Below are 23,847 nucleotides of genomic sequence, written 5' to 3' on the forward strand. Positions count from 1 at the left end.
GGAAATGTTCCCAACCAATGTTAATGTTAAAGTTGAAATCGATCCCTGAGAGAAAAAGTGAAAATTACTTATAAAGGTTAATAATTTTCCTGGGAGCTAAGTTAGTGGCATTCCTCGGCGTACACAATTTCAGTGTAACCCTCTGTACTTCTCTATGCAGATACTGAAATTTGAATGGTGGTTATGAAGAATGTAACGTCATATAACTGTGTTGTTTCCCAGTTAATCAAGCTCTCAGCTGTGGTTTGGATAAAAAGATATCAGTTGAGATTTATTGACTCCTGCTGGGCAAATGAGTTCCATGGAAGTCTCCTTTGAACTTGTTTTGGCAGCCTGGCAGTTTCACTTACCTGAGTTAAGTCTGTCCTGTTTTTTGTTTACTTGTTCAAATTCTGAAATTTTTCCTATGTTCATGGTTGCACTATATCCAACTGTTTTTGTTGTGGAGGCCTTAACTTCACCATTCACCTTGGATTACCATACCATTTGCCTAATCAGTGGCTACCCAGAAGCTTTATCCAGTGGTGGATAAAATAGCTCCTGTGCTTATAAATGTGTGAAATACTTGGAGCTGACTTGTCCTATAATCGGGTCTGCACATGCTATATTAAGTCACATCCATAAGCCTCCATAAGGTGTGAGAACATGACATTTTAGAGATCAGTATTTCCTGTAACTGGCCTCATGATGTTAATGGTCTCCCACAGCTTCTGTAAACTGGAAAGAGAATCCTCAAGAGAGCCTCAGGCTTCAAATTATTGATCATCAGAGTAGCGTGTAGAACCATTTGTTTTAATTTATCTGATTTTCCTTACTGGGGCTTTTGGTGAAAATGAAGCATTATTATTTCTGAAAAATAAGAAAACCCCTTTATCAAGCACCCTAATATGTATTCTTAGATGCAGTTACTACAAATCAAAACATGTTCAGTGTGAGCACAATGATAAACAGTATCTCACTGTGTGACACCCAATTTATAAGTGTCACCTTACCCCCAACACCAATATATTAAATTTCTACCACATTTATCACTTTCAATTATCGTAGTGTATCAAGGAATAGTTGTAATAAATATATCAGAGAATGCATTCCATTGCTTAACTTCCTAGTGGATGCTAAAGTAACAATTGCTTCTTAAACCAAATTGATGCTCTTGATTGTATTTTTTACATGAGTATTCCTTTATGAAATATTAGTTGTCTTAAATAATATGCTGTCTCTTTGAACTTCTTTGTACCCAGTCTTGTAGATAAAATCTGAATCAATAACATAGAAAATAGTACTACTGAGGTCATAGTTAACAGATTTTATCACCCTACATTCAATAGCCAAAAACTAACCCTAACCCCCCTCTGTTATTGGGGAAAGAGTAGGGAAGATTGGAGGTCTAATGGAAATTGATCATGATTGTGATGAATATATTTTACATATGGCTAGTGGCTACCATATCGGAGAACACAGGTCTAACCAGTTCCAGAAGTGTGAGACCCACTGACTGAGATGTGAATGAGAGAAAACTTGAAGTTTCTTCTAAAAGTTGTATTTATGTTTCTGGTTGTCTTGACTGCAGTGGAAACTGCAACCTGACTTTTAGCAGGCCCCAGGCCATCTTCTTGCATGAGTTCAATCACTAGATCTTCCTTCTCAAAATTAAAACATTGAATTTGGAGCAAAATATAAATTAGACCCCTTGGCTTATTCTTTTTCTTCTTCATCTAGATAAAAGATTGCTTGTGTATCAAATCTGATTTATAATGCCCAGATTTTTCTGCAATACATTTAAATGAACCCATTTGTTAGGCTTTTTGTGTGTGTGTGTGTGAGATCAGCCCTGTGCTAACAACTGCCACTCCTCTTTTTTTGCTGAGGAAGACTGGCCCTGGGCTAACATCCGTGCCCATCTTCCTCCACTTTATATGGGACGCCGCCACAGCATGTCTTGCCAAGGGGTGCGTCAGTGTGCCCCCGGGGTTCCGGGCCTGCGAACACTGGGCCGCCGCAGGGGAGCGCACGCACGTAACCGCTTGCGCCAGCGGGCCGGCCCTGTTGGGTTTTCTTAAAGCAGGGCACACCTGTATTAGAAAAGTTACTGAAACCAGATTCTGGTGATGATGTTCCACTAATTTTCCCTTCATTTGTTAAGAATATTATGTTCCTTTTAGTGCCAGCTGACTTGGATTGATGCATTCAACACATATCTTAATGCTTAAGTGAAGAGCTGTATGTTTGCAAAAGTTTAGCTTTCTTTTGGCATACAGAGGAATTTGCCAACCTCCCCACAAAGGAGTCCCCCAAAGTTTAATTAAAAATAATAATTCCAGTACCATCAAAGATAAAATACTATAAAGTATTTAAAGTGTAATGGGGAAAATGACTTGTTCGGAAAGGATGAAATGATGGTGTATACTGGGGTTTCTACCATAATAAAAAAGAGAAATCCACCTTTATTCATTCATGTGAAGTCTATACACTATAATATTCCTTGTATATACTAAGTATCTATGAGCTCAACACTAGGCCTGGTGTTTTGTAGAAAGCAAAAGGAGCCTAAAGTCATGATTCATACAGGGAGTCAGACAATCACTTCCTGTAAGCTTTGTATAAGCAATAATACAAGTCATAGTTTATTTTTAGAATACGCTGGTCCTTTTGTCTTAAAAGTCCTCAATTTGATAAATGCTATTTCTTTTAACCCACAAAGTTCCCATTTCTTTAGTAGTTTTCACTGATTCCATGCAAGAATGGCCACATTGGTTATGCCATTGCTTTGGCAATATGGCAAAAGCTGTGGCAGGAAGAGCAGGACCTAAAAATAAGACTCAGATTTTCAATGGATGGATGGATGGGAATGAGGGAGGAAGGATGCCCTTAATATGTGACAGGCTTGCATTTGAAAAAAATTAAGAAATGCTTTGATCTAGTGACTGATGAGACATCCACATAGGTACTCAAAGTGTTGAATAAACGGGGACGTTCTAATAGTCAAAACACCAGCCCCATACCATCTGAGAGGAAATGGGAAAACTGATCCTAGCTTGAGGGAAGACTTGGAATACTGGCACTGAAGCTCTTGTCCATATTTACCACTCTAAGGCACTCGCCTCTAAAAGGAAGCTTCAAGGAATACTGCCCATTCTCCATTCCATTGCCATCCAATACAAATATAATGTGAGCCATGTGTAGTTTTACATTTTCAGGTAGCCACATTAAAAAAGTAAAGACACAGGTGAAATTACTTTTAGTATTATATTTTATTTAACCCAATATATCCAAAATATTGTCATTTCAACATGTAATCAACAGAAAAAAAAACTGAAATAGTTTACATTCTTTTTTTATTAAGTCTTTGAAATCCAGTATGTATTTTACAATTACAGCACAGGTCTAACCAATTCCAGAAGTGTTAGACCCCACCCCCACCCTGCGTTGGGGGCGAGGGGCTGACATGTGAATGGGAGAAAACTTGAAGTTTCTTCTAAAAGTATTTATTTTTCTGGTTGTCTTGAATGCTATAGAAATTGCAACCTGACTTTTAGCAGGCCCCAGGCCATCTCCTTGCATGAGTTCAATCACTGGATCTTCCTTCTCAAAATTAAATCATTGGATCTGGAGCAAAATGTAGATTAAACCCCTCAGCTTTTTTCCTTAGATTATTACTAAACCAAACTGCACCTGTCATTAATTTTAATATCCACTAATCCTTTTCCCCATCTATATTTTGGATATATTGATAATCTCAAAGGAGCTGCTAGTCCTGCCTTTGCACATTACACTCTATAATTTCCCCACTTCTTAACTAACCCTCCCCCTTGTATCCTTTTCTAAAAAGATCCAGCAAAGGCTTCTAAATGGCATAACCTTTAAATGGTAACAAATCACCTGGCTTGAAGGTGACTAATAATAGAAAAAGTGCAGACCTCAGGACTGAGTCCAATTTCAAAAGATTCTCCCAGTATACGCTGATGATGAAGAGGGAAACAGAAAAACATTCCCTCAGAAGCACAAATAAGACACTGCAAGCAACCCAGTCTTATCACATTCAGATCCTACCCATATTTTCCCACTGTGGAACAGAGGCTTGGCCAACTTATACTTTTCTCTAATAACTCATAAACAAAGATAGTGATGTGACCGTGGGCCGAGGTTAACATTTTATGAAATGAGGAGAGATTTTCTGTAAAACAGGCTTTGCAATCAGGCAGACCTAGGTTCAAATCCCAATTCTGCCATTTATTAGCTATATATCTTCAGGAAAGTTATACAAACCCTCTGGAGCCTTAGTTTCCTCATTTGTAAGATAAGAACTAAAATCTACCTCATGGAATCATCATAAAGATTAAGCAAGGTATGTAAGTTGAACTTGTGCATATAGTAGGTGCTCAGGGAATGTTATTTCCCTTTCCTTCTTACCCATTTGAACAAGTTAAGCTAGCACTTTACACAGATAAATATGTATGATTCCTCTTTATTAAATAGCTTGATGATAAAATATTAAAATACTGGTGTGACTAACAGCTGGTATTGAATATTCAAATTCACAAGGGAACTCCTTAACTGTTTTAAGATAACATCTGTGCCATGCGGTAAAACAGCTCTTCCTCAAACAGCTTTTTTATAAATATTTTTTAAGGAGAAATTCAGAAGTTGCTTTTAAGAACATTAACTTAGAACACGTTCCCCTTTCACAGCAAATTAGACATTATTGGAGCCAAAATTGCCCAAATTGGTACAGTTTCTATCTCCTCCACTTTAATCAAGATGTTTCTCTTTATATCAGCAAAAACTACTGCTTAAGTGCGACTCCTGCATCCCCATTAAATGCATCTGGGCATTTGGTACTTGAGCGAGAATTGGGTTTGACAACACCCAGAAGCGAATGAGGCCACGTGCCTTCTCTCAGACCTCTGCACTTGGGAGCAAGAAAGCAGAATTACTTTGTGGCCTCCTTTCAAAACATTTTACAAAACATAAAATTTTTAACTTGTAAAACACAAAATAAGTGCAGTATAAGTGTCCAAGTTTTTATTACATTTTAGCCCCTATTTTTTTTTTCTTTTTGTGAGGAAGATCGGCCCTGAGCTAACATCCATTGCCAATCGTCCTCTTTCTGCTGAGGAAGATTACGCCTGAGCTAACATCTGTGCCCATCTTCCTCTATTTTGTATACGGGATGCCACGACAGCACGGCTTGATGAGCGGTGCATAGGTCTGAGCCCGGGATCTGAACCCGCAAACCCCAGGCCGCTGAAGCTGAGCACGTGATCTTAACCACTCTGCCACCGGGCTGGCCCCCTAGCCCCTACTATTTTTAAAATAGAATAAAGCATTGCCACTGAAAAATATTTTCTAGTCATGTGCTTTTTGAAAGTTATTTAGGAGACAGATATTCATTTGATGGGTTAGAGATTGCTGTTATCCCACTAAATGAAGCTGTTTATACTCCATATTCAAATACATGTCAGGTTGAACTTTCTTAAATCTAAAATGCTTACAAAAACAAATTTTAGAAAGATCTTAGTCATGCAAAAGCATGCTTTCTCCTAATCCTGGATAAGTCAACTCTCTAAGAAAGCTGTCCAGAGCCTACAGGGAAAAAAAAAACTCTCCTCCCATCCTCCTCACCTTGCCCAATCTAGTCCAGATGTTTAAGTGAACAGTGAATTTTGGCTTTAAAAAATGAATTCTGAATAGGGCAGCATTAGAACTGAGGAAAACAGTATCCAGACTAAGAAGTACATAAAAATCTTTCAGATCATGAGAAGCTAAAGATTTCTTAAAACATCAGTATGCAGAAACAGACATTTCAAGCCCCACTGACAGGGAAGCAAAACTAGAAGAAAGGGCATGCTGCTTTTAAAAGTTGTCTCAAATTTAAGTTCATTCAAGGACTATTTTTATTTATTTATTTATTTTTCCCCCAAAGCCCCAGTAGATAGTTGTATGTCATAGTTGCACATCCTTCTAGTTGCTGTATGTGGGACACGGCCTCAGCATGGCCAGAGAGGCGGTTCCTCGGTGCGCACCGGGGATCCGAACCCGGGCCGCCAGCAGCAGAGTGCACACACTTAACCGCTAAGCCAAGAGGCCGGCCCCATTCAAGGCCTATTAATAGACAGTATCAATCTCACAGGCAGTTTCATCACAAAATCATCTTATTGGTTTGCAAGTTTCCAAGCCTCAGGGCTTCATCATGCATCAACAGAGATGGACAACCCCAGCACTTGGGGACAAAGACAGAAAATGTCCCCTTTTGAAATAGAAGTTGGTAAGAATAAAAATGGATTGCCCAACCTCAAAAGTCTCCCCAATAAGGCTTTCCCTGAGGCAAAAAGGGAACTGCATTTGATTTGTTTTCAAGGCATATGTTTGGAGAAAGGGCACTTGCTCCAAGAGAGTGCTTAAATGATTTACTGCTTAGAACACAGTCTTTTGCTCATATGCTTGTGAAAATCAGAAGAAATTACTTATTTCACCATAGGAGATTAAATGACAGTTAATACTTATTGACAAGCAAGTCTTATGATAAAAAATTAAAATAAAATTAGAAGAAAATTAAATCTTTGTATCTTTTAAATTGAGGGGTTTTTCCCCTCTATGGTAGGGTTCTGAGAACACTTACCAATGAACTTGAACAGAGTCAAGTAAATGATTATGCCTTAGAAGTCCTCTATATTCACATATTGGCTGAAATTAAAGTATTTTAAAATTGGGGAATGGAACAGGAAGAGCAATAAAAATTATGATGTGCAAATCATGATTGTTTTACTTTTAAAATGGGATTTTAAAAATGTATAAGATAATCCATTTAATTAGAATTGGACAATAGTGAGGCATATCATTCTCTGTAACAACTAGGGTTTTAAGTAGAAAATATTTCACTAATTTTTTATTTCTCAAAGTGTTCAAGGATAAAATTTGGTGTTCTTTAATTTTTCACTCCAAGAGGCAAATATTAATAGTACTAATTAGTTTGGATGTTTTTATCTATTTTACTTCCCCATTACCTGTTCTAATGAACATGATATTATTAGGAGAAATTCCAGTGAATCATTATCTCTTGTATCCCTTTCCATACATACATTATGTTCTCCAAGAGGCCAGCCTCTTAGACCAACCAACCAACCAACCTGCCTAACAGTCTCAGCATAAATTTAAAAACTGGTTCTCAATCCCGTTCATTCACTCCTATTCTGACAGAGTTGTAGTCCTTTACAAATACTTAATTAGTTTTAGTTTTAATACAATATTAAACAAATTGGTGTTATAGTTCATTATATCTACTCATTCTTTTACCTGATAAAAAAAAGTATAATAAAGTATACATACAAAGTGTAAAAACAGATTAATACAAAGTATACATTTACATGCATCAGTCTCCATGTTGACAGTCATGATTTCTTTAGGAACTATTGCTGAGACTAGGATATTAAGAATACAATTATATTTAGTCTAATTTTTACTGCCTTAATACAGTTAATAACACACTAAAGATTAATTCTGAAGGGCTTTAATGGCCTAATTCTTACAGGTTATTGAATAACTTGAGTAAGTTTCTGATTGCTTGAGACCTCAGAAGTGACGGTCATATTGACATAGGATGCATTATCATTTTTTTCTTTCATTATAAATCAGTTTTAGTGGATACTCCTTTAGAAATTGGAACATTTTGAGTTTCCTGAAGAGCCTTGAGAGAGATATTCTCAAAATTAAGGAACCTAGATAAACAAAGTTAAAATATTTACCACAGTTTGGGTATACATTCATTTCATGTTCCCATTAATATGTAACTGCTACATTATTCTCATGAACAAAAGAAGTGAAATATTTACTATAATGAAATACTTCTGAAAATTTAGTCATTTGCCATTCTTATATCTTCTGAAGTACTATGCTTAGAAATACCATATCCTCAGTAGCCGATTTGTATACAGAGGGGAAACTTTGCTGGATATAATCATTATTTGCAAATGCCATATGACTTTCTGTTTGGGGACTATCAAATCCCTGGAATTGGAAATGTTCATGACTACCCCTGGATAAATTCAGCTGCTTGTTTTGGGTCCAGAACATAAAAAAAAAGGAAAAGAAAAAAGAAAAGGAAAAATGCAGCTGCCAACAGAACACCACCAAACCAATATAACAGACAGTCTGCTAGAAGAGGGTTGATCGGGCCTTTATATTACTGCACAATGGGACAACTATCTGAGTTGGAATGCTGAATCGTTGCAACTCCAAGACATCTGGATTTTTCTTAACCTTCTCACATTAGATACAATCTAAGAAATATTTCTATATTTGTTTCATGTGTAATTTGCAAATTTTGATGACTGAAATTGGAAAACTATTAGTAATTTCCTACTGGCTTTATAAATTGGTATTGGCCTGTCACTACTACCCGGATTTTTAAAAATGTAAATTTACTCACTAGACTAGAAGCTCCTTAAGGGCAAGGGCCACTTGTGTATTATTCATCTTTTGTGCCAAATCACCTAGAACCTAGTAGATATTCAATAAATGTCCATTGAGCCGAACTGACCTTGGCTGAGTAAAAGTGTGTCAGATACTCAGGAATGGCTAGATTGTAGGTTGGCTTGACACAAAATTAATTTTCAAACTAAAAATGAATTGAAGACACAATGCGTGAGAGAAAACAGGCTCTCCCTGTATTCCTACTCTTAGGAATGTGGGTGAACTAAGTTTCCTTTAAGCACAGTGCCTAAAGAGGCTGATATATCTGATAGTTTAATCTCTTTGAATTGGCTTCCCTGCATGACCTAAGGTTTAGAAACTGACCAGGATCCCACGTGTAGAGTGACACCCCTGATTAACCCCACGACCTGAGGCCTCAGACCCAGGGGAAGCAGGAGACATACATATTTAGTCCACATCACCAAGGCAACACAGTCAATGTACCTCAGTATAGTAGAAAAACAAGCATAGATGATTTTGAATATTTTAAAAGTGTTCCCTACACCCACCATAACAGTGGTTAGAAACAAAGATAAATTATTTCAGAAATCAGGCAATTAAAGGTTTTAACTTCTCTAATATGTGTGCTTTGTTTTTTATTGTTAACAGTCCATAGGTAATCTTAATCAATTAACATTATCTTAGTAGTATCAAAAATAAAGGTTCAAAGTTTGGTTTGGACATAAATGACCCAGATATTCTCTTTTTAAGAATATAAGGAGCTATAGGTCTCAAATAGGGTGCCTCATCCCCCAAATGGGGAGACATATGAATTTGAAACCAGTAAGTCAGCATACAATGAGACTACCTGAAAGATGATTTATAAATGTGTTACTGATGAGACTATTTACACTTTTATCTACCAGGAATAAACAATAAAGTATAATATGGTAAGTTGTAGAATATAACTGTCATAACAAAGGAAAATATTCTCCATAGAACTTAAAAAGGATATAGGAAGTAAAATATCAGGGCGCCTCTACAGGCTAGGAAAGAAAGGTTTTGAATCCAAAATGCTTTGGATAAGCATTCTAAATAATGATGAAGCAGGAAAATTTCTCTAAGCTTTACCCCAGCCCAGAAGAAATAGTCCCCCAAATTATCAACCTTACTTTTAATTTTATCCACGTTCACCAAGAAACTTAGTGTTTACTAATTGCTTACCCTAAGCAGACTTATCACTATAAATTAATACATTTACATTCTAACGTGGGAATCTCCAAGTCTTATAAGTTTCGTTAGGGAGAAATAGTTTCTCATTCTGAGGGTCAGACCCTGGATCTATAACTTTCACCTATGTTATATCTTGGGAGGCCCAGCTCTAACAGCCAGCCAAATGGTCTCTCTCTTTTTACTATCCACCCTCACCTTTCTCACCAACTTCTAACTGTAACACAGGTCACCACAATCTTGTAAATGTCTGTATCCATCTGAAAAATAAAATCACATGTCATATATTTGTAAACAACCAAATGAAGATGGCTGAGACACTAGAATAACAACAAGGTTATTAGGAAGAAAGGCCTATTATGACTATATAAATTCATAACTGCTCATTTAACTCCCCAAACAGCTTACTATTCTTACTGAAGTAGGTCCATGGCCTTCATACACCACTTATGATAGGAGATACACGTTCTTGGGGGAATACAGTGGGGACCCAAATCTGGAAGTTCTGGGCATCTGTGTAGTATGATTTTACCCAGCTTCAAGAGAGGGCACTAAATAAACTGAACCTGAACCTGATCAAGCCAATCTGTTGACAGGCTATACGGGGGTGTAAAAACAAGTTAAATTACTTTACAGTGATACAATCAACAAAATACAGAATGTGGGAGGAAACTCTATAAGACAAAACAACTAGATTTCTTAAATAATTAATTTAAAGGGGAAAAGAAGGAGGGAGAACTTATAGATTAAGAGACTTAAATAAATAACAACCAAATTCAATATATGGACCTTGTTTGGTACCTATTTCTAGCAAACCAACGGTTTAAGAAAAATAGAGACAATCAAGTCCTTTTGTCACATATTTGCACCCAGTCATTTGATCACATTAAGAAATAGTTAATTTTAGGTATGATAATGATATTGTGGTTATGATTTTTTTTAAAAACCACTTATCCTTTAAAGATACATATTAAAGTAATTATGGATGAAATGATATATCTGAGATTTGCTTCAAAATAATCGGGGAGTGGGGTGGGAAGGAGTGAGATATAGATGAAATAAGATTGGCCATGAATTGAAGCTGGGTGATGGATACACAAAAAGCCCATTCTTCCCATACTTTTGTAAATGTTTGGAATTTTCCATAATGAAAAATTCAAAAACAACAAACAAAAAGCACACACACAAGAGAAGGGGCCCTCGGGTAATGGGATAAAATTCCAAGTCTAGCTTCCAGCCCCATTAAGTAGTCAGATTCTCTAAGGGGGTCAGCCATATACTGGCAACTTCATTTACCAAGTCCTGCCCTTCCTCTTACATCATTAGCCTAACAAAGGACATTAAGTTGTCTGAGTTTGGTTACTTACCAGATACCTTATAATGTCCAAGTCTGTTAACCAATTTTAACTTGAGTTTAAGAAAAATTAAAATAATTTTTGAAGCTAACAGAATTTTAGCATCTGTTGAATTTATTCAGCATAACCACAGAGGTATTATCTTCATGCTGTCACACACAGACACAAACACAGATAGAGCACAATATCCATATTTAGCCCAAGTGCATTTCTTTTGAGGCTCATTTATATGTCTTCATATGCCACAGCCCATCATTTAAATAATGGATATTTTCAATGCCAATTCCTTTGTTGACTTTCTCACTGTAGAAGGAAAAAAAGCACATAAACATATTGTTATGCATTTTTATAGGCTTACGGTGAATATAATTTCAAGTGCATTGCTGTTTTGCAATTATTGAGCCACATGTAGGGAATTTATTTATATTACACTAACATTGTCTATATTAAACTACATTACTCTGCCACAGTTCATGTCTTAAAGTGATCCTAGTGATCTAATTAGTGGGTCTATAGAAACAGAGTGGTGATGTCACCATACCAGGAGAACATCAAAGTGTTACAATCAACCCTGAAACAAAATTAATAGGAATAATTTGGTAATCAAATGAGTTCCAAAGTTTTTCAATATATTGACTATATTTTGGCAATTTACCTTTAACATTTCCTTAATATTCTATACCACCAGGTCAAAATATAAGATAAATACTGTGTGGTGCTGAACTATGTCACTGCTTTAAAAACTAGCAGGAAAACATCTTTCCCTCCACCCAATTTAAATCATGCTAAATAAAAAATTCCTAAAATACCACATACATACATATAAAACAGCTGTGTTGGCACACGAGTTCTTTTCAGAGTGCTTAAGAAAGAATGCAATCCTGGAGACAAAATAGGTTTCAATGGCTTCCTAAAGTGTTAGGAAAAATCATAAATGAGTCTTCTGTGCTTAAATATTTGTAAGATGTGGTATGAACGAGAGTAAATTTCACCTGTAATTCTGATGCTGCCTGGTAGGTTACCCATATCTCAAAATCTAAGGGGCCTAACGTGAGACTTACATATCTTCTGCAGACATCTTCATGACTCCAACACACAGAGCATGCTGTTTCCCTTCTGCCATGATTGCCTGAAAACACACAGCTAAGAAAACTATTTATCTATCAAAATGCCTTTAAGAGGGGATGGCAAATAATAATGTTACTAGTTAAGCCACTTTGAACCCATCTTGTATCCTCGCCTAGACCATTAACTCCTTGAGGGCAGGGACCTAGCAGATTCTGTAGGCACATTGTAAATATGCAATAAATGCTAAATGAATGAATCTAATAATCATTCTTGATTTTTAAGTCAAATGTTAATACTATGACCCAGTGCCAACAAAACCAGAATCAGTCCTGAAAAAAAGGAGATAAAATTTCTTACACATGAATATTAAAAACTATGAAATATCAATTGTTCTAGTGTTTTAATCACTGAATGGTGGTTTCATGTAAAGGATACATTAAAACAATAATTATCTCCCCAATCTATCTTTAAGGACCCAATGTAAGTTTCAACCTTTCTAGAACAACCAGAATGTTCTTGGTTATCATTTGAAGCGTCTAGAATGTTCAACACTGCAGTACATATTTTAAAAAGTAAATGTTCAAGGGTACAAAGCACCTCTGTGCACTAGTTTTGTAACTTTCTAAAAGTCTATAATTATTTCAAAATAAAAATTATTTATAAGCCATTATGACCTCAATAAAATAATTTTTTTAAAAAAGTAAAGGCTGGGTACTGGGAAAATCTTCCATTTAAGGGAAACTCCAGAACTACAAACTTATAACACTTAGAAAAATCATAAACATAAAAAGGTAATCTGTCCTCACAGAATACTTTTCTCTACTGGTTTTCAATTCATTCATTCAATGTTCCACAAATATTTCAGCACCTATTATGTGACCAGTATCTATGTCAATACAAGCTGTTCCTAAGATATAAACATACAACTTATACTACCCCTTAGATGTAACTGCCACAACAGAGGACACCCTCCTTCTGAACACAGGACACATTCTTAAACCCACTCCAATGGCCTTCCCACTCGACAATGATTTCCCCATTCCCACCCAGTATGGTTCCTTTTCTCAACCTGAGGCAAATGGCCACCTTATGTATGACAAAGAAGATGTCCTTTTGTCCAGACTAGTTGACAATAACCCATTTTGTTTTTTTGGTGAGGAAGATTAGCCCTGAGCTAACATCTGTTGCCAATCGTCCTCTTTTTGCTGAGGAAGATTGGCTCTGGGCTAACATCCATGCCCATCTTCCTCTACTTTATATGTGCGATGCCTGCCACAGCATGGCTTGATGAGCGGTGAGCAGGTGTGCACCCAGGATCCGAACCTGTGAACCCCAGGCCGCCCAAGCAGAGTGTGCGAAGTTAACCACTACGCCACCGGGCCGGCCCCGACAATAACCTATTTAATCTAGAATATAGGTGAAACAGCACCACAGAAATGGAAATAATGCAGAATTATTCAGCTACATTATGAGTTGAATAGCTCCTTAAGGACTATTTGGGACTTGAACATTTCTCTTTGAGAAAACATGTTCTGAAGCCCAAACAACCAACTTAAAATGAACTTTAAAATAAAAGTTGGGGATTGCCAATATTTTCTACTACCCACGTCTACCACTCTATCTGGTGCCTAAGTTCTTTTCCCTTTTGAGTGCTTTTCCTCCAGTGTATCTGGGTAAGTCAAATGTCAAAGTAGCAAGCTGATATCCAAAGAAGTGATCCAATTACATCATATATATCCTCTCCATTAATCAAGAGTTTTATACTGTGTCCTGAGTCTAATAACATTGGGCCTATCTGGGCTGAAATGCAGCCGGGACTATTTTATTACTTGCTCTCATTTAACTTCTAAAATGGGACATAATCTAGTCTCAAGAAATAATGTTACTTCCCACATATTCAAATGTAACCAGAAAGGCATGAGACAACAGTAATCTCCAAAAAAGTACATCTGATGTTCTCTTGGATGATAGATCTTTCACTAATGACAAAAATACAATGAATACATTTTTCAACAGTTATAGCCTGGGAAGGATACAACAATCGTGTCTACTGCAGCAGGGTAAAGTTTAGCTCCAGGAGAAGTTAAGCCTGGACACATGATATTTGCTCCACTGAGTACAAATTTGATGGCTCCTTTATCAACCTGTTGGTGTGGCAGGATAAAAGGATCTAGAAGAAAAGAAAACATTACAAAAATTAATAAGACTAATGTCTCAACAGAAAAAGGCAAAGGACATGAACAAATATTTCCCCAAATTACAGTACTCTGACAGGTGCAAAATAAAACGGAAACACTATCTTTCACTTATCAAACTGGTAAATATTTTTAAATAATTTCCAATGCTAGCAAGAATGTAGGAAAATTGGCATTCCCATATACTTTTAGAAGGCTTACAAATGGGTACAACCTTTCTCTAGGACTACTTGGCAACATGTGTCAATAGCCTTGGAAAGGTTCAAACTCTTTGACTCAGTAATTCTACTTCTAGGACTTTATCCTAAGAAAAAATGAGAGATGTACAATATATTTAGGTAGATAGATATTCATTGAAGCACTAATATTTATATTAGAAATAAACTAGAATCAACCTAAATGTCCAACAGTAAAGTAAGAGATAAATGACTTGAGGTATGTCTATAATATCTATATAAATGGAACCATGGTTTTGGAGAAAACGTACCACACTGGGAAATGTTCATAATATAATGTTAAGTGAAAAAAGCAGAATAAAAAAACTACCAAAAAGATCATTGTTTGCTAGGGGTTGGGGGAGGAGGGAGAGAGGGGAGGGAAAAATAGGTGGAGCACAGAGGATTTTTAGGGCAGTGAAACTATTCCATAAGATACTGTAACAGTGGATACATGACATTATGCATTTGGCAAAACCTACAGAATGTATAACACAAAGAATGAACCCTAATGTAAACTATGCACTTTGGTTAATAACAATGTATTGATATTGGTTCACCAATTGTAACAAATGTATCACACCAATGCAAAATGTTAATAATAAAGGAAGGGAGCAGGAAGTATATAGGAACTCTGTACTCTCTGCTCAATTTTTCTGTAAACCTAAAAGTGCTCTAAAAAATAAAGTCTATTAGTTAAAAAAACTATGTAACAGAGAGCCCAATTTAAAAAGGAAAAATATATACATTTACACAAACACACACACACTACAAGGAAATTATTGGATGGAAGTACACTGATAAACTAACACTGGTTATCTCTAGGTCATGGGAATACAGGTGATTTTATTTCTGATTTTTCCAAATCTCTAGAATGAACACATATTCCTTTTGTAATCTTAAAAAATGTATTTTTCTGTGTGTATGTGTGTCTACAAATAATTCATAACCTAACAACTAAAGGATCCCTGAAGGATTTAAAACAATGACCGGGGGAAAAACTTTTTAGGCCTCTCAGGGCTCTCTAGGAATAAAAACAACAATAATTGGTAAAATTTATTCATTTTAATGTCTTACCACTAGCCCTCCCACTAGTCAGAGAAGAAGGAAGTCTTTTTCCTACCAAGACTACAAATTAATTTAAACATGGCTGCAAATTAATTTAAACATCTTACTGATAAAAAGAAACCTGAATGAATGAATGCATTTACTACTCACAAGCCATAATTTGTTTTCTAGATCTCCAGCCTCATTAATATCTGCCCTTCAATGATGATGATGATGATGATCCTGATCATGATGATAACGATAAAGAGTAGTCGTGGACATTTATCGAATAATTACTACTAACAGCATGATAATGGCTATCATATATTGAGCACTTTCTATGTCCCAAGCATTGTGTTAGCTGCATTACATGCACTATCTCATTTAATCCTCACAATCCTGGGAGATGTAATATACAATTAAGTCCATTTTTAAAGATAAGGAAACAAAGCTTAAACAGGTTAAGTGACTTGACAAAAGTGATATGCACTGAGAATTGAACTCAGGTCTGCCTAACTCCAAGTTCATGCTTTGAACCACCATATTATCCTGCTTCTTGCACAAGAATAACTTTAAGATGTTGTAAAAGCTTGTTTCCCAGCAAAATATTATTAAATAGAAACATATTTTCTTCCAATTATGAAAATGTTTAACATATAGAAAAACTGGAGGAATAGTTCAATGAACACCTGTACACCATCCACTTAGATTCAACAACTGTTCAGTAACACTTTGCTATATTTGCTTTATCTCTTTCTATTTATACACACACATTTTTTTCCTCTACCTTTTGAAATTTCAGAAATAATGCTTCACCATAAATAAGCACACATCACCTAAGAATAAAGTCATTCTCCTACAAAACCACAATACTATTATCATACCTAAAAATTTAACAGGAGTTCTACAAGGTCACATTGTAACCAAACCATATTCAAATTTCCCCCAATAGTCCCAAGAAAATCTTTTAGCTTTTTTGTGGGGGAAGAAGAGCTTGAATTTTGTGTTTTTCAAACCAGAATCCAATCTATATTCATGCAATACATTTGATTATTCTGTCTCTGTTCTCGTTTAGTTGAGTGGGAATTAATGTCATCAAAATGTCTTAATGTTACCAAAATATTTTCATTTTAAACATTTTCCCATTGCATCGGGACTCAATTTCTCTCCATTGTAGTTTTCTTAACCTGATAAAAGCAATACTGAATCATTAATATTATAATCATTATAATTATTCCTTTATAAAGTGCTTCACCTCTTTTAAGACTTGCCTAACAGCTTTACTGCTCCAGACCTCTGCTCCACCAGGTAATTCAAAATTTATCTCCTCTTACCAAACTCATTAGTTAAGTCATCAATACCACCTACAGAGCCCTCCAGTCACTCCCTTTCTGCCTCTTGGCTAGAATGCCAGATACACACTTGTTTGAAAAGCAGAAATTTTACTTCACAGTTAAAAACTTCTTGGGCACTGGCATTGTATCTTCCTTTGGATCTTCTTTTGTAATGTACTCAATCTACCAACATGCAAAGGTGTGTACTTAATAAACATTATTTTGTTTCATAACGCCTGACCTTGGCACTCAACTAACAATAACTCGGACTCCCACGATTAACCAAGGCTTTCCCTTATACAGAATTATCTCTATGAGGCAAATCTAGATACAAATTTAAAATAACATGCTCAAAGCACTTATCACAGTTTGGGAATATATATTTGTGTAATTATCTAATTGTTGTCTATTCTCCCAACTAGACTGTTAGCTTCATAGGGACAGGGACCAGGTCTGTCTTTGCTGCCCATCACATTCTGAGTACCTAGCTCAGTGCCTGGCACATAGAAGTTCAATAAATATTTGTTGAATGGATGAATGAATGTTCTTTCTTCGGCTTTCTGGAATACACAATGAGAATTTGCATTTTTCAGATTTACCACAAGATGGGGATTCATCTTAGTTTTATATTCCCTATTACCCAATACTAATAAATGCATTAACACCACCAGAAGTCACTTTCAACTCCTTTTGTGTCTTTCCATACCCCCAAATACATATTTTCTAACAAGACTTACATTTGTGAAGTAACCTTAGGGTTGGATAAAAAGGCCCTTCTCTTTGTCTAAAAAATAGTAACTCTCCATTTACTGTAAGGATTTCTATATGTTCATGGCTGTAAGACAAATGTCACAAAGTACCAAGTTAGATATTTTCTTTCAAAAATGAATATGCCAAACATCCTTTAAATAATGTATGATGTGAAACATGCATATACAGAGATAGAGTAAGCTTTTTTTTTAAATTTCAATAAAGATCCAGGTGAAAAAATATTGTTTAAATTGTTTTTATATAACATACCAGTACAGTAGAGAAAAATATGAACTGCTACAATTTTATTTCACATTTTATTATTTTAATTTCATTGTTAGATAATTCAGTAAAACAGATCTCTAAAGTACAAAGTGAAATAAATTAAATCCAACTCTGAATAAAAACATTTAACTCTTTAATAAAACAATCAGTACATAAAGCCACATTTTTCATGCACATAGAAAAACATTTGAAAATACAAATATTGATAAGTTTCGGTTATTCTATTTATTGACTCCCATAATTAATCTATCAATAGTTAATGTGAAAATAATCCCATTTATTATGAGTGAAATCTAATCATACAAAATACAGATACTCTGAGCTTTACATAGAGAAAAATAAAGACTTACCATCGCACTATTTTGACAGGATCTTTCTTAGGCATGATTTGATTAAGCCATGGTTCAATAACTGGAAATTGCTCTATCAATTGGTTCTTAATACCCTTTATAACTGAGGTTTTCAATTGGATGCAGTTGGATACATTTTCTTTTTCATCAAATCTGCCAAATGATTTTTGCAAGGAAAAAAGGAATTTCTAAGCAGACATATCAGAATAGCTCAAGGTATTGTTTTAATTAGTCATCTACTCCCAAGCAAGTATTTAGATGCCTAAAATAATTATGAAATAAATTGTTTTTAAAAATACCATGTCCCTTTTATTCTGTCCAGCACAAAACCAACGTCTTAATACAATATTAAAATAAACTTTCAGGTATACACAATTAGCTGGGGGGGGCGGATATGAGGCATATTTCACATTATAATCTGTAATCAGCTACACAAACGCCTTCCCTGGAAAATCTTACTCAATTCTACCCAGGAAGAAACACAGATTCCCACCTATAACAAAACCTGTGTAGAAAAAACAAAACAAAACAAAAAAAACCTTCAAGCATTGAAATACAAAAGATTAACCCAAATAAAACACAGAAAATAGGCACATGTTAGGCTATGTAATATGCTGAGATTTTTAAAAAAGTGATGATGATTTCTAAGATCCCTATTTATTTTTGCTCAAAATGTCATGCACAAAACCCACCTTCCTTTGCCCATGTTCCACCTTTGCTTTTTGCGTGTACCAAATCTGGAAGGCAAACCCACTAGGTAGGTTCCCAAAGAATTTTTGTCTTCCTTACACTGAATAGCCTATGGGGCAATCACGCTATTTTCAAGACAAGGTTAATCTGGCAGCTAGGCAATAGGCATGACAGGCCGCTTGCTTCCTGTCACCCAGACTCCTTCACTCCCATGACCCAGGAAGTCAAGCCTTCCCTTATTCAGTTCATAACTAATAAACACATGGCAGTGAGTGCAGGGCTCTCCTCTCAGCTAAAGAGGATATGCCCCTAAATCACAGTGCAAGGACGTGATTGGTAGAACCCTAGGAATGGAGATAGGTTTGGGAGAGAGACCAGAGAAAGATGGGTAAGGAGAAAGAAAATGAGGGTGGGAGGACCGAAACTCGATTGAGGATTAGGGATGGAAAGCTTAGTGTTGCAAGTTGCGAGTGAGAGCACAGTACTATAGAAAACCTTAGGGAGTAAGGATGGCAGGGGCGGGGGAGAGAGAAAGAGGATCTTTGCTCTCGCCCTCTTCCCCACCCCCACCCCCACCGCCTTTGTGAGCAGCCGACGGAGGCCACAGCATGTCCTTACTTCTTGAACATGATCCAAGGTGAAGGGGGCGATGATAGGGAAGGGCCCGGAATGGGAAAAAAAATTGAATTAGCAAGGGTCAGGCAGATCCCCTTACACGAGGAAGGCCAGCACTGACAGTCCGAGCTGTTGTCGTTTTCCGGAAAGGGAGACAGCCAGCCGCACTTTACGGTTCTCAGTGAAATCTGACTACTTCCGCTTCTCTGAACACGTCGGCGCTTTTGCCGGCCCTTTCTAGGCTACCGATTCCTCTCCAGAGCGGGTAGCTGAAAGGGCGGGACTTGAGAAGGAAGAAGAGATAGAGCAATCTTCTAGTTGCAGGAAGAGAAGAATGGAGGAGGCGGGGAAATTAACCAAGGCAGCATTTATGGCAGTCGCGTCAGTTACGGGTTCCTCAGAGGGTCAAGATTATTCCGTGTTTCGTTGCTGCCTACCGTTAGCCTGAACAATTTTTTAGTGGAAACGGTTTTTGTGCCCTGGGACAACCGAGTAGATTGGTGCTTACGGACCAGCATGAACTCAGGCAAGCCTTATGGCATCATGTTAATGTACTCGTGGGCTTGCCAAATTTAGCAAATAAAAATGCAGGACACCCAGTTAAATTTGAATTTCAGATAAACAATGAATATTTTTTAGTATAACTGTACCTCATGCAATATTTGGGATATACTTATACTAAAAAAATTCCTTGTTATCTGAATTGGGCGAACTGTATTTTAATCTAGCAACCATATTCACTGGCCACAGTGAGGTGCCCCCATAGAATTATTCACTAGGTTGCCGTCCCCTGCCTCACACCCATACCTATAAAGTTGAGCTATAAATCAGGAGAGGTAATCTCCTTGAATGATAGAATAGCCTCTAGGCGAGCAATACTAGAATAATGTGATTGAAGAGATAACAGCTAAAGAAACACGGTTTACTGATGTAGTTTTAAAAAGACGAGCGAATCAAGGGTTTTTTTTTTTTAATTTTCTGGTTTTTTTTTTTTTTTTTTTTTTCCTTTTTGGTGAGGAACATTCTCCTTAAGCTAACATCCTTTGCCAATCTTCCTCTTTTTTTGCTTGAGGAAGATTAGCCCTGAGCTAACATCTGTGCCAATCTTCTTTTATTTCGTATGTGAGTTGCCGGATGCTGAGGAGTGGTGTAGGTCCACGCCCAGATCCCAACCGCGGACCACTGGCTGCCGAAGCTGAGCACGCTGACCATAGGGCCACCCTGAATCAAGGGTTTTGATCAGGAAAGATAGCATAGAAAAATACAAAACCTAAACAGGCACTACCCAAGCAGTGGGTTGGATGAGCACTGACTTGTAAAACAAACACATCAGTCTCTCCAGGGAGCAAATACTGTAGTCTATACTGGAGAGATGGGAGCTTGGAGCAATCATAACAAACGCTGCTATGCATTTGAACTGTACAACTAACTCACCTTGCCCTGATTCTACAGTAGCAATAATCTTCTGATTATAATTTAGCTTCCCATGAAGATCTGCCCAGAGAGAATTTGCTGTTTTCAAATCAAATCCATGTGAACAATAGTTTGTCTTTGTAAATTAATAAATTGACATTCTGGTTTATACATCAGTCTCTTGTGAACGTCCCTAGGGTGAATCCGCATTCCAAGCAACAATCAACTCTGTGACGTTTAGAATATTGAGTTTATGAACATGCAAAACTGAAGCCCAGACCCCAAGCTATGGTTAGTACTGCACTGTCAGGCTTCTTGCCAAATAGCTTTCCTTTCCTGGCAACTCTCACATGACCCTGGGAGCCTGCCATGTAACAATAAATACATTTTAACAGTAATAAACAGTTATTAAGCAGTTTGAAAGGAGTGAAAATAATTTATATTCAGTCTATACATGATAATACCATAGTAATACCTATATATTCCACTAGTAAAAAGAATTTAACTTGACTCAAAAATTAACACCTAGATGGATTTCCTAATTTCTTGAACTTTTTGTTTGAGAAAACTTCTAATTTTAGATTTATTAAAAAGTATTATGCTGGGGCAAGCCCCATGGCATAGTGGTTAAGTTCGGCACACTCTGCTTTTGTGGCCCAGGTTTGTGGGTTCAGATCCCAGGGGAGGACTTACACTACTTGTCAGCCATGCTGTGGCGGTAACCCACGTACAAAATAAAGGAAGATTGGCACATATGTTAGTTCAGGGCTAATCTTCCTCAAGCAAAAAAAAAAAAAAGAGGAAGATTGACCACAGATGTTAGCGCAGGGTGACTCTTCCTCAGCAAAAAAAAAAAAAAAGTATCATGCTGAATATTTGCAATACTAGAATTAATAGCTAACTTTTAATTCTATAAAGATTATACATAATCTATCTAAATTATGACAAATCCCACATGCATGGGAATAAATATATAGCTACATGTGCATACATATTTTAATCTACTTTCATACACTCTGATAATCACAGAAACCAAATCTGGATTACCAAGTTAGTTGCCAAGTTAGGTCATTAGTATTAATGAGGTGTTTAGTTCTGTACATGTGCATGAATACCTTCATTCGTAACCCACCTACACAGATACATAAGCAGGGCCCACTTTTCACAACAATGTGTTGCTAGTTTTGTGTTGTAAACGGTATCATCATAAAGTGGATTCTGTTTTTCCAAGGTTACAATTGGGGGTTTGCTCCTGACAAAGGACTCATCTTCAAATAAATCATTGCTACCACAAACAATATGTCATAAAAGAAGAAATACCTCAAAATAAATGTCTTCAAAAATTAAAATAATGAACTTCATTTGTTCATGCAATAAATAGTTATAAATGACCTTTATGTTTTAGACATACATGCTCTCTGTACTATAATTTGTGCATAAATGTTCTGTGCAATTTATTTTACAAGGGTCCTTAATGTATATGCAGCACAAGACACAGAAAACTCAAGTCTATCATATATTTACTAAAATAAGTAACCTAGCTATAATAAGCATTAACATTTAATGATTGTATTTGCCTTCTTAGAATTTTTTTTTTTGAGGAAGATTGGCCGTGAGCTAACATCTGTTGCCAATCTTCCTCCTTTTTTCCTTTTTTTTCTCCCCAAAGCCCCAGTAGACAGCTGTATGTCATAGTTGTACATCCTTCTAGTTGCCCTATGTGGGGCACCGCCTCAGGATGTCTTGATGAGCAGTGCATATGTCCGCGCCCAGGATCTGAACCAGTGAACACCGGGTCACCGAAGCAGAGTGCGTGAACCTAACTGCTTTGCCACCAGCCGGCCCCCCGTCTTAGAATTTTGAAAGGATTTTATAGGGTCTTCTTGACATGAGGCTTTAAAATGCTGCCCATGGAAGTTTGCAGTAAGGCCTCCTTTTCTTCTTCATAAGCTTCTGTAAGCAATAAGCATGGTACCAAAACCCTTCAGAGTGTCCAGCAAAGAAAGATTTCTTTAGGAGCTAGGCCACAGCTTTGAAGACTGGAGAAGCTGCTTTCACTGCAAGAAAGAATTGGGCCACTGCCAGACTCCTGCTGGGCCTCACATCTCTCAGAATCTCACATCCCTCGCATCTCTCAGAAAGCCTGTGAAGTCTTCCACTAGGGTCACTTTTCCCACAAACTGCCTCTCCGCCTCACACCTTAGAGCTCCCTGCAGCCTGGCTTTATATTCCCCACAAAGGCAAAACATACTTAAGATGTACACCACTACCCCCGCTACCAAGCACTCTGCAGAGCACAGGTGAGAAAATGCATTGGCCCTGCCACTGCCTGGATCCTTCCATGCTGAGCAATATAAGGAACACCAACAAACAGCAGCCCCCACCTCCAGTCCCAAATACAGCTAAATTTGGAGAGACCTGAGCACCCCCTATTGATCAGAAGACTGTCAGGACTAACAATCTTGCCAAACCTATGATAAGCCAAGCCCACCATGCATGCCTCACTCACATCCCTGTTTTCCTTTGTCATCGCCCAATATGTAAGCTCCCAGTTCAACTTATATGCTCTGTGACCTTGGGCAAGTCATTTAAACTCTTTGTCTGTCTTCTCATCCATAAAGTAAAAGCTCTACTTTATGAGGTTGTTATGAGGATTAAAAGAGATAACCCAGGGGGCGGCCCAGTGGCACAAGCGGTTAAGTGTGCACGCTCTGCTGCTGCAGCCCCGGGTTCGCCAGTTCGGATCCCGGGCGCGTACCGACGCACTGCTTGTCGAGCCATGCTGGGGCGGCGTCCCATATAAAGTAGAGGAAGATGGGCACGGATGTTAGCTCAAGGCCAGTCTTCCTCAGAAAAAAGAGGAAGGATTGGCATCAGATGTTAGCTCAGGG

At 37.1% G+C, this 23,847-nt stretch overlaps 1 protein-coding gene across 8 annotated transcripts; it reads right to left on the reverse strand.

Moving 5' to 3' along the window:
- Positions 1–3,242: 3,242 nt before the first annotated feature.
- Positions 3,243–19,837, reverse strand: MCTS1 (MCTS1 re-initiation and release factor). 8 transcript variants are annotated; one of them, XR_015550466.1, is made up of 10 exons: positions 19,547–19,837; positions 18,931–18,975; positions 18,239–18,391; positions 17,591–17,688; positions 14,099–14,232; positions 12,056–12,123; positions 11,815–11,904; positions 11,007–11,297; positions 9,838–9,899; positions 3,248–7,715 (listed from the first exon to the last, which is right to left on the reverse strand). XR_015550466.1 is itself a non-coding variant. In XM_087426830.1 (8 exons), the coding sequence occupies exons 1-8, from the start codon at positions 19,555–19,557 to the stop codon at positions 11,216–11,218; spliced, it is 681 nt and encodes a 226-aa protein (XP_087282956.1). In that variant the 5' UTR covers positions 19,558–19,837; the 3' UTR covers positions 3,244–11,215. The 8 variants fall into 8 exon arrangements, 5 of the variants coding, with proteins under 5 accessions (XP_087282959.1, XP_087282956.1, XP_087282957.1 ...); XR_015550464.1 differs by having other exon boundaries at positions 3,245–9,899; XR_015550465.1 differs by having other exon boundaries at positions 3,246–7,715; positions 9,838–11,297.
- Between the last annotated feature and the right edge of the window lie 4,010 nt (positions 19,838–23,847).

This window comes from Ceratotherium simum, chromosome X (genome assembly GCF_057802395.1).
Source record: "Ceratotherium simum simum isolate JZ-2026a chromosome X, ASM5780239v1, whole genome shotgun sequence".
NCBI lineage: Eukaryota > Metazoa > Chordata > Mammalia > Perissodactyla > Rhinocerotidae > Ceratotherium > Ceratotherium simum.

Coding starts and splice junctions, on each gene's coding strand:
- MCTS1 (XM_087426830.1), bottom strand. Junction 18,392..18,930: donor TGGAACATGGGCAAAGGAAG/GTGGGTTTTGTG, acceptor ATCATTTGGCAG/ATTTGATGAAAAAGAAAATG. Junction 14,233..17,590: donor CCTAAGGTTACTTCACAAAT/GTAAGTCTTGTT, acceptor CTTTTCTTCTAG/ATCCTTTTATCCTGCCACAC.